The sequence below is a fragment of the Nicrophorus vespilloides genome, unplaced genomic scaffold (assembly GCF_001412225.1).
Source record: "Nicrophorus vespilloides isolate i.1.1-1 unplaced genomic scaffold, Nicve_v1.0, whole genome shotgun sequence".
Taxonomy (NCBI): Eukaryota; Metazoa; Arthropoda; class Insecta; order Coleoptera; family Silphidae; genus Nicrophorus; species Nicrophorus vespilloides.
In genome coordinates, this window is record NW_017098945.1 from 1 (window position 1) to 11,764 (window position 11,764).

General features: G+C 30.6%; 1 protein-coding gene across 1 annotated transcript in view; it reads right to left on the reverse strand.

The window, feature by feature from the left end:
* Window positions 1-1,079: 1,079 nt before the first annotated feature.
* The window catches only part of LOC108563642 (sodium- and chloride-dependent GABA transporter ine), a 19,857-nt gene continuing 9,172 nt past the window's right edge, over window positions 1,080-11,764 (reverse strand). The window contains exons 2-7 of the mRNA XM_017922381.1: window positions 6,705-6,708; window positions 6,437-6,621; window positions 2,439-2,573; window positions 2,099-2,321; window positions 1,770-2,037; window positions 1,080-1,710 (exon numbers count right to left, since the gene is read on the reverse strand). Of these exons, the coding sequence (XP_017777870.1) occupies window positions 1,219-1,710; window positions 1,770-2,037; window positions 2,099-2,321; window positions 2,439-2,573; window positions 6,437-6,557 (1,239 nt within the window). The 5' untranslated portion in view covers window positions 6,558-6,621; window positions 6,705-6,708 and the 3' untranslated portion in view covers window positions 1,080-1,218. The remainder of the gene's footprint in view (window positions 1,711-1,769; window positions 2,038-2,098; window positions 2,322-2,438; window positions 2,574-6,436; window positions 6,622-6,704; window positions 6,709-11,764) is intronic.

Here is an 11,764-nt window from a genome sequence, read left to right on the forward strand (position 1 = left end):
AGATAAGCTGCAGCGAGAAATTTTGTCATATGCAAGAAAGCATAAATGAAGTCGCCGAGAATTCAAATAATTTTTGGGTTGTATTGTGTTGTAAAATAAATTTGTTAATTCTGATTATATTTTTATATTTTATATATTTTTTATATATATTTTATATATATATATATATATGTGAGGTATATGTGTGTGTAATGTGTATGTGTATGTGTGTGTGTAACATTTTTACAGTTGGCAATGGTATCGCTTTTTGAGATTGAACAACCCTGTATCCTTGCAAATCTAAAATGTCAGGGATTTGAAAAAAATAACAAGCGCCTTTGGTATCCCTGGGCGTAGCACAATACAACATGGTTCCAGAGGAAATAAGAAGAGAAATAGACATAAAGAAGTTTAAAACAAAAATGATGTGTTGGATGCGGAGTCGCGGAACGACGACATAGAACATAGTAAACCAACAAGCCTGCTCAAAATACCGGTTCCAAGGAGCGTACCGAAAGAACCGAACCTGAGGGGCATACACATATAAATACTAATAAAAATGTATAAAAAATATTGTAAAAATTAATATTAGAGCCAGGAGCGTACCGAAAGAACCGAACCTGAGGGGCATACACATATAAATACTAATAAAAATGTATAAAAAATATTGTAAAAATTGTATATAAATAAAATGCTAAATAAGATTTGTTAATTGTTTCAAGTACTTGCATCGTTATTTTCAACAACTACTTGACAAGTTGCTTGATAGGTGTTGCGTACTCACAGCTTTCCTGCGAATATTTTACTTTTGACAAGTTATATCAGTTAAGCAACTTATGATGAGGACAGTATTTGAATTGATGATTAACATAACATTTACCAACTCAAATCTGGCTTCGATTAGTCCGGATTCATTGGAGAACATTTTAAAAATTTCAAATCGAACTAATTTTTATTTGACGACAAAATATTATTTCTTCATAAATCATTGTTTTGTTTCGCTTTGCCTGTGTGCTACTTAGTTCCTCGATTAAGTCTGGTTTCAAACAATCCAGGATATTGGTGATTACCCGGACTATGCGAGGTAGTGTTGAATTGAAATTGATTTAACAAATGCAATATTATTATTTGAATAGTTGCTCGAAATACTTAATCAATGTTTATAATCATAAATATATGTTTATAAGATCGTAATATAAATTAAGTAGCTATTAATAATTAATTAGTAATCAAGTGAAGTTAACGTACATTTGTCAAGTTCGGTAATCCGCAGAAGAACGACACGATGCAGATGATGAAGACCAGAACTTCGTGGCACATCAACTTCTTCTTGATCCAAACTGGGAATCCGTCCTGTATAGACGTGACGACGACCTCGACTATAGCGAATTGACTGTTCAGCGCCAAACAGAGCAGCATGAAGAAGAAAAGCACGGACCAGAATTGAGCTGCGGGCATCTTCGCCATGGCTTGTGGAAACACCACGAAGATCAGCCCTGGACCATCGGCGATCACTTCTTCGATCTTATCGTTCTGCTCGAACGCTATGTTTCCTATAGTGGCGAAAGCGAAGATTCCCACCAGGAGACTGGTGATCGCGTTCACGAACGAGACGGCGATGGTGTCGTGCAGGATGTTGTTGTTGTACTTGTTGTAGCTGGCGAAGCAGATCATCGAACCGAACGAGATGCCCATCGAGTTGAAAGTTTGCGCGCACGCATTGATCCACACCTTCCAACAATAACAATCGATTAGTTTATTAGAGTAAAAGATGTTTGTTAAAGACTTACTTTAGCGTCTCCCAACATCTTCCAGTTCGGTCTGAAGAAGTACCGCATCCCCTCGTTGGCTCCCTCCAGCGTCAACGATTTAGCCATGAGTATTATGATCAAAAGAAACGGTAGAGTCGCCGTGAAATATCTCACTTTAGCCGAAGACTTGATGCTCTTCCAAATCGCAAAGTAAACTAACACCCAAGCGCACAGCAAACACGCGACCAGCTCGGATCGAAGATAACCAAAATCTTCTATCCCGTGCGAAACTTTAAGAACTTTAACGCTGCAACAAATCAACATCATATCATTTCCAATCATCTCTCTATTAATATAGTTTAACTAACTTGTAGAATTCTTCAGCCGGTGATTGACTGTTCAACGGTCTGGACATGTTGAAGCCGCTCCGCGAAGGAATCCAACAGCTGTTCGTGTTCCACGTGTTGTTGCAATCCATCCACGGTTGATCCACTTTGAACGAGGTGAAGAAGTAGAAGATGCCGTACGCTATGATCACGCTGTAGTACGTCGACATCAGGAACGAAATCACGACGCTCGCCACACCGGTTCCTGCATATTCGTCATTCAATTAATCAAAATTTGACAGATGTCAACTTCAAAATTTGGCAGATGTCAAAATTTGACAGATGTCAATGTCAAAAAAAGAAATTGTTGATAATTTGTTACCTTTAAATAGTGGACACAGTTGACCCAACGCTCCGATGGGTCCTCGCCCGGTGAATTGACCGACAGCTAATTCCATGTAGAGCATCGGCACTCCGCAAATGATCATGATGATCAGATATGGAATGAGAAAGACTCCTGCACGAAATAGAAAAGGTTAATATTATTATTATTATTTGACGTTTAATTTTTAGGTTATAAATGTAGAGATTTTGTTTGTTTTTTTTCTTTTTCAAGGTTGGTGACTGTTCCGAAATATGTATGATCTAAGTTGTCAATGTCAATTGTCAAGTTATTGTTTGTTTTTGGGTTACGCTTTTTTAGTGCAAAATTATGGTGAAAATCAAGGAAAATTGGTGAGTCAATACGTAATAGATTAATGTATATTCATTTAGTTGGAGTTTGGAAACAAGATAAATAATTTGACATTATCAATACGTTTTAGGTTAGAATTATTTTAGGTTGGCAACAAGTCTGAAAATGAAGTTACTCTGATGGTAACATAACAAAATTTTCAATTTTTTTGTTTGCTTTTAAGGTTATGTTTATTCAGTGCGAAATTATAGTAAATAGGTAAATCAATACGTATTAAATCAGTTCTCTGATATTTCAATTAACTTTTACATTAGAATCATTTGATGTGAAGATTTTTTTTTTATTTCAGGTTGGTAGAAATTCAGAAATTCGTTTGCTGTTTATCACACATATAATTTTTCTTTAAACAGTTTAAACAGCAAATGATCATGATGATCAGGTATGGAATGAGAAAGACTCCTGCACGAAATAGAATACAAATTGAAAAACTTAATATTATTATTTGACGGTTAATTTCTAGGTTATAAATGTAGACATTTTGTTTTTTTTCTTCTTCAAGGTTGGCGACTGTTCCGAAATATGTACGATAATGTTATCAAAGTTGGCAATTTCAATTGTCAAATTATTGTTTTTTTTTGGGTTACGTTTATTTAGTGCAAAATTATGTTAAAAATCAAGGAAAATTGGTGAGTCAATACGTAATAGATTAATATAAATTCATTTAGTTTGAATTTGGAAACAGGTTAAATAATTTGACATTATCAATACGTTTTAGGTTAGAATTATTTTAGGTTGGCGACTAGTCAGAAAATGAAGTTGCTCTGATGGCAACATAACAAAATTTTCAAACAGCTGACTGTTTTATTTGTCAATTTTTATGGGTTATGTTTATTCAGTGCGAAATTATAGTGAAAGTCTCCGAAAATAGGTACATCAATACGTATTAATTTATTCTTTGAAATTTCAATTAACTTATAGGTTAGAATCATTTGATGTGAAGATATTTTTTTTATTTCAGGTTGGTAGAAATTCAGAAATTCGTTTGCTGTTTATCACATATATTTTTTCTTTAAACAGTTTAAACAGCAAATGGTCATGATGATCAGGTATGGAATGAGAAATAGAATACAAATTGAAAAGGTTAATATTATTATTATTTGACGTTTAATTTTTAGGTTATAAATGTAGAGATTTTGTTTTTTTTTCTTCTTCAAGGTTGGCGACTGTTCCGAAATATGTATGATAATGTTATCAAAGTTGACAATTTCAATTGTCAAATTATTGTTTCTTTTTTGGGTTACGTTTATTTAGTGCAAAATTACGGAAAAAAACAAGGAAAATTGGTGAGTCAATAAGTAATAGATTAATATAAATTCATTTAGTTGAAATTTTGAAACAGGTTAAATAATTTGACATCATCTATACGTTTTAGGTTGGCGACAATTGAGAAATTGATTTGCTCTGATGGTAACATAACAAAATTTTATTTGTCAATTTTTTTGTTTACTTTTAGGGTTATGTAGCAAATAATCATGATGATCAGGTATGGAATGAGAAAGACTCCTGCACGAATTAGAATACAAATTGAAAAGGTTAATATTATTATTATTTGACGTTTAATTTCTAGGTTATAAAAGTAGACATTTTGTTTTTTTTCTCTTCAAGGTTGGCGACTGTTCCGAAATATGTATGATAATGTTATCAAAGTTGACAATTTCAATTGTCAAATTATTGTTTCTTTTTTGGGTTACGTTTATTTAGTGCAAAATTATGGTAAAAATCAAGGAATATTGGTGAGTCAATAAGTAATAGATTTTTGAAATTTGACATCAATACGTTTTAGGTTAGAATTATTTTAGGTTGGCAACAATTCAGAAATTAATTAGCTCTGATGGTAACTTAACAAAATTTTCAAACAGATGACTCGTTTAATTTGTCAAATTTTTGTTTATTTTTGGGTTATGTTTATTCAGTGCGAATTTGGAAACAGGTTAATTAATTTGACATCATCAATACATTTTAGGTTAGAATTATTTTAGGTTGGCGACAATTCAGAAATTGATTTGCTCTGTTGGTAACATAACAAAATTTTCAAAGAGCTGACTTTGTCAATTGTCAATTATTTGTCATTTTTTTTTTGTTTGCTTTTAGGGTTATGTTTATTTAGTGCGAAATTATAGTAAAAGTATTGGAAAATAGGTAAATCAATACCAATCAAATCAGTTCTTTGACATTTCAATTAACTTTTAGGTTAGAATCATTTAAAGCGAAGATTTTTTTACATTTTTGGTTGGTAGAAATTCAGAAATTCGTTTGCTGTTTATCACATAAAATGTTTCTTTAAACAGTTGGCATTGCGATTCATTGAAACAAATTGTTTTCAGAGTGATGTTTCTTTCGCGGATATCAATTAGAAAAAATTATGAAGAAAAGTCTCAGAAAATTGGTAAATAAATACGTTTCAAATCAGTTCTTTGACATTTCAATTAACTTTTAGGTTAGAATCATTTGATGTAAAGAATTTTTTTTATTTCAGGTTGGTGACAATTCAGAAATTCGTTTCCTGTTTATCACACACATATAATTTTTCTTTAAACAGTTGGCAAAAACAGTTGTGATTCATTGAAACAAATTCTTTGCAGTGATGTTTCTTTCGCGGATATCAATTGGAAAAATTATGAAGAAAAGTCTCGGAAAATAGGTAAGTCAACACGTTTCAGAGATTATTCTAAATTCGCTTTGCGGATTTACAAAGTATATTTAGATTAAACGCACATTATTATCAAAAAAAAACATATTAACAAAATAACAAATTGACATTAACAATGACATTTATTTCCATGGCTCACCAGTTTTAATTGATGACAAATTTGTTTAATCTCAGCAGTTAAATTCTTAATTATTTGTTATTATGATTTCAACAATTAATCAGATTATATCAGAAAATTGACAAATTTACATACAAAATTGACGTTTTTTTAATCTTTTTTTTGTATAAATTGCAGTTAATTTTTTTGTAACAATTCTAATTCGATTTCTTCTTTTGTATAAACTACAGTTATTTCTTTTTAATTATACTAATTCGATGCGTGGAAAACGTTTGATTACGCAACTGGAACTGAAGTGGATACGGAAGACTGGTGTGAGTAAATAAAGAAAAATCCTTCAAACAATTTTCGTATCACATGCAAAAAGCAGACTCCTAATCGCCTATCGGATTACTCGCGCTAATGGTGTATCGCGTTACGCAAACTGAAGTTATGCAATGGGAACGTTTTTGAGGAAACGATAGTTTTTGCTTTATAATTTCAGTTTCAATTTTTCGATTTTTATTTAACTTTATTATTATAGAGATTAACTAATTAATAGCGTGAAATCGTACATTTCTGTAGATTAATTTTATTCAATTTCACTTGGCGAAATGAAGTGAATGCAATGCTTTTTGTTACGTAATTCGTAACGTTATGAAAATTATCCTATTCGACTCACATATTTTGATTAGATTTAGTGTAAAACTAGTACAGATTTAATAGAAATAAAACTTGAATTGTTGGATAATGAGATGAAAATTGTGGATATTTGTATTCGCATAAAGCAGACCGATTTGGGTCAAATCTGCTGCGTTACGTTTACTTATTTTCTTCACTTTTCGAAGGTCGTCGGATGCAGACGTTTTGAAGACTTACCGCCGCCGCTCTTGTAGCAAAGATAGGGAAATCGCCAGACGGAACCCAAACCGACGCTGTAGCCGACGCACGCCAAAACGAACTGCAATTTGTTGGACCATTGCTGCCTCTTGGGTTTCATGTAGATCTCGTCGCCGTCGCCCGAACCGTCGCAGCTGTCGTCGTAGAGGTATTCTTCAGGTGGTCTGCAAGACAAAAACGGAGAAGAATGAAGGTAAATGAATTAGTTTTACCGTTTAAATACTCATGACGTATATATTCGTCATGCGTTGCTCTTATGACGAATATATTCGCATCATGATTAATGAACAAAAATAGGATATATACAATAATAAGTATAAGATTATGAATTAGTCATAGTAATTAATCAAGTAATCAATGTTTATAAACGAAAATTATCAATATTTACTTAACAAATTTTGGTTCGCTTATCTAAGGAATCGGTTATTTTCGATATTATACTTGAAACTTGAAGAATTCAATTGTGAATTGTAAATCTCGTGCATGACTTTGTCTTGTTTGTTTGGTGCCTACGCGTATTTACAACAAAACCTATACGAAATTATGAATATTTAAATGAGTTAGTTTTTTTTTTTTCGTTGTAGTCGGCTCATTTATTAATTAGCATTCGATGATAAATCTTTTTAGGTGTCGCATTAAATGCGAATCGGGTCTCTTGTTATGTTAAACGGCTGAATAATTCATTCGGTCGAGCGTGGAAGAAGTCAAGGAAGAGAGAGAAAAAAAAAATGTGTAATGCGGACATTTGTTCTACGACGAATAACATTTGCATTCAGATGATCGCAGCCTACTTATCGGTAATAATAATAAGTGATATGATGCAATTTGTACTAATTCATTAATCATTGCTTGAAAAAATTAACGCTGTTTGCTAATTGTTATTTATGAAAATTGTTAAAATTTAATCGGTTAATAAGTTTTTTTTACGCATTCGCCATCTGTCGGTAAACATGGATAAGTTAAATGACGTATTTGAATAAGTAAACAAATCTTGACGCCATTGTTATTGCAATAATACCAACTCATTTTGTAATTAGAAGAAAAAATAACTAATCAAAAACAGTAATTAATTGAATGCGTTTATATATTCATTACAGTTGGATTCAGATGATCGTAGCCTACTTGACATAATTAACGCTGATTACGTTTTGTAATTTATGAAAATTGTTAAAATTTAATCGGTTAATAAGATTTTTTTATGCATTTTACGCATTCGCCATCTATCGGTAAACATGGATAAGTTAAATGACGTATTTGAATAAGTAAACAAATCTTGATGCCTTTGTTGTTGCAATAGTACCAACTAATATTGTAATTAGAAGAAAAGAAAACTAATTCATTGAATGCGTTTTACATTCAATACAGTTGCATACAGATGACAGTTGCCTACTTGACACACTTAACGCTAATTACTTCTTGTAATTTATGAAAATTGTTTAATATTTAATCAGTTAATCGGATTTGTTTCTAGGTTTTACTCATACGCCATCTATCGGTAAACATGGATAAGTTAAATGACATAGTTGAATAGTAAACAAATCTTGACGCCATTGTTGTTGCTATAGTACCAACTAATGACTAATCAAAAACACTAATTAATTGAATGCGTTTATACTCAAATTACAGTTGTATTCAGATGATCGTAGCCTACTTCACACAATTAACGCTAATTAGTTTTTGTAATTGATGTAATTTGTTATAAATATTTAGTCAGTTGATTGGATTTTCTCTACGTTTTACTCATACGCCATCTATCGTCGAACATGAGTATGTTAAATGACATAATTTAATAGTAAACAAATCTTGATGCCATTGTTATTGCAATTGTACCAACTAATGTTGTAATTAGAAAAAAAAAACTAGTCAAAAACAATTTATAAAAATTGTTAAAGATTTAATCAGTTAATTGGATTTTTTCTACGTTTTACTCATTCGCCTTCTATCGTCAAACATGTATAAGTTAAATGACGTATTTGAATTAGTAAACAAATTTTGACGTCATTGTTATTGCAATTGTACCAACTAATGTTGTAAATTAGAAAAAAAAATACTAATCAAAAACACTAATTAATGCGTTTATATTCAACTTACAGTTGCATTCAGATGATCGTAGCCTACTTGACACAATTAACGCTGATTACTTTTTTTAATTTATGAAAATTGTTTAAGATTTAATCAGTTAATTGGATTTTCTCTACGTTTTACTCATTCGCCATCTATCATCAAACATGGACAAGTTAAATAACAAAGTTGAATAAGTAAACAAATCTTGATGCCATTGTTATTGCAATAGTACCAACTCATTTTGTAATTAGAAGAAAAAAAAACTAATTAATTGAATGCGTTTCTACATTCATTACATTTGCATTCAGAGCCTACTTGACACAATTAACGCTGATTAATTTTTGTAAATTATAAAAATTGTTTAAGATTTAATCAGTTAATTGGTTTTGTTTCTACGTTTTACTCATACGCCATCTATCGTCAAACATGGGTATGTTAAATGACATAGTTTAATAGTAAACAAATTTTGACGTTATTGTTATTGCAATGGTACCAACTAATGTTGAAAATTAGAAAAAAAAATACTAATCAAAAACACTAATTAATTGAAAGCGTTTATACTGAAATTACAGTTGTATTCAGATGATCGTAGCCTACTTGACACAATTAACGCTAATTACTTTTTTTAATTTATGGAAATTGTTTAAGATTCAATCAGTTAATTGGATTTTTTTCTCTACATTTTACTCATTCGCCATCTATCGTCAAACATGGATAAGTTAAATGACATAGTTGAGTAGTAAACAAATCTTGACGCCATCATTATTGCAATAGTACCAACTAATGTTTTAAATTAGAAAAAAATTATTAATCAAAAACACTAATTAATTGAAAGCGTTTACACTGAAATTAGAGTTGACCTACTTCAGACAATTAACGCTAATTCGTTTTTGTAATTTATGTATTTTTTTAAATATTTAGTCAGTTGATTGGATTTTTTTCTACGTTTTACTCATTCGCCATCTATCGTCAAACGTGGATAAGTTAAATGACAAAGTTGAATAAGTAAACAAATCTCGATGCCATTGTTATTGCAATAGTACCAACTAATGTTGTAATTAGAAGAAAAAAACTAATCAAAAACACTAATTAATTGAATGTGTTTATACTAAAATTGTGCTTACTTCACAAAATTAACGCTAATTACTTTTTGTAAATTATGTATTTTTTTTTGATATTTAGTCAGTTTAGAAGAAAAAACTAATCAAAAACACTAATTAATTGAATGCGTTTATACTAAAATTACAGTTGCATTCAGATGATCGTAGCCTACTTGACACAATTAACGCTGTTTACTAATTGTAATTTATGAAAATTGTTAAAATTTAATGGGTTAATAAGATTTTTTATGTATTTTATGCAATCGCCATCTATCGGTAAATGACGTATTTGAATAAGTAAACAAATATTGACGCCATTGTTGTTGCAATAGTACCAACTAATGTTGTAAATTAGAAGAAAAAATAACTAATCAAAAACAGTAATTAATTGAATGCGTTTATATATTCTTTACAGTTGGATTCAGATGATCGTAGCCTACTTGACATAATTAACGCTAATTAATTTTCGTAATTTATGTAATTTGTTATAAAATTTAGTCAGTTGATTTGATTTGTTTCTACGTTTTACTTATACGCCATCTATCGGTAAACATGGATAAGTTAAATGACGTATTTGAATAAGTAAACAAATCTTGACGCCATTGTTGTTGCAATGGTACCAACTAATGTTGTTAATTTAGAAGAAAGAAAAAAACTAATGAAAAATATGAATTCCATTAATTGAATGCGATCATCGTTTCGCAATTTTAATAACCGCTGTTCATTACATACAAATGCACGACATCCGTTCGCTATCGGAATCATCGTTGTTTGTTTGTTGTTGATGAATTAATGAATGAATGAATGTATGAAATCGTCATTGCTTATAATAATTTCCGGCCAAAGAATAATTACGATGAAATCGGTCATAAATGTTGTGTTATAATGTTGAAATGTATGAATGGAATGAGTGATACAGGTGTGAATGAATGAATGAATGAATTTGACAATTAAATGTTTTGGCTTTGAAAAAAAAAAACAAAAAAAGTAACAGAAACAACAATAAAAAAAAAACGACAATCTAAATTGATACGACTAGTGTGCTTTGACTAATGAGGAAATAATGGAAACAAAAAAGAGAGGTGTTTGTGCAAATTGATATTTACGTGATTTTCGTGCATTGTTTGCATTAATATCCGGGAAGGTGTGTGTATCACGTTTTTGTTTTTTTTTTGTTTCATATTTTTTGTTTTGTTTTTTAATTGGTTGATTCTGAACAAAGCTTTGAAATTGCCGAAATTGATCAGTTTTTGTTTTCGTCCTCAATTTTGTTTATTGCAATGCTTACTAGATTTTTTAAAATTATTTTGAGGATGGTGGAAAAAGTAATTGAAAATTCGACGTATTTCAGTTATTAATTAACATTACGTAACGGTTGTAGTATCAATAGACGCGTAATTTAAGAGCATTTCTGATGTAGTTATGAAAATTTGTAAATTATTTATAGTTTTTGTGTTATCCATTTGTTTTTGTTGTTGAAAAATTATGTAAATGTAAATTATGTAAATGTGAAATCTTAGTTGAAAGATCTTTAATTTGAGTGTTCGATGATCGAATTAGCGTGCATAGTTTTTAAGTAATTAAACAAAAGGTGTGGACGTGAAAAAAAAAACGAATCGTAAAATCGTGATACCTTAGCTAAGAAATTAACGTTACGTAACCATGGTTATATCAAACGTTGCGCAATTAGAGGCGTATTCTTATGTAATTAAGTGTAAAGCTTTGAACAGCAATACCTCGAATAGTGCGGATTCGCTATAGTGCGGTTTGAAAATTTTCAAAACTAAATAAATTCTAAAAACTAATTTATTTTATTAACACACAATTATGTTTTATATACAAATTATGATTGAAAATCCGGTTTTAATGAGTTTATTTTGCATTTATTAACGTTTTTTTTTTGTTATCTAGTAATTGAGTAATAATATTTAAACAAAAATTTTTGTAATCTTTCTGTTACAAGGATTTCCAGACAAGCGAATTTTCAGACAAACAGACTTAGTTATTAAGGAAAGTGAAGTGAATGGAATAATGGTAACGTGTAAAGAGGAAAATTGGCACGTTTCCCACCTTCAATTTTTCCTTTCGTCTCGCAATGCAATTGTTCTTTCATGTGCGTGCAATTTGGCGCGATCGCATCAAA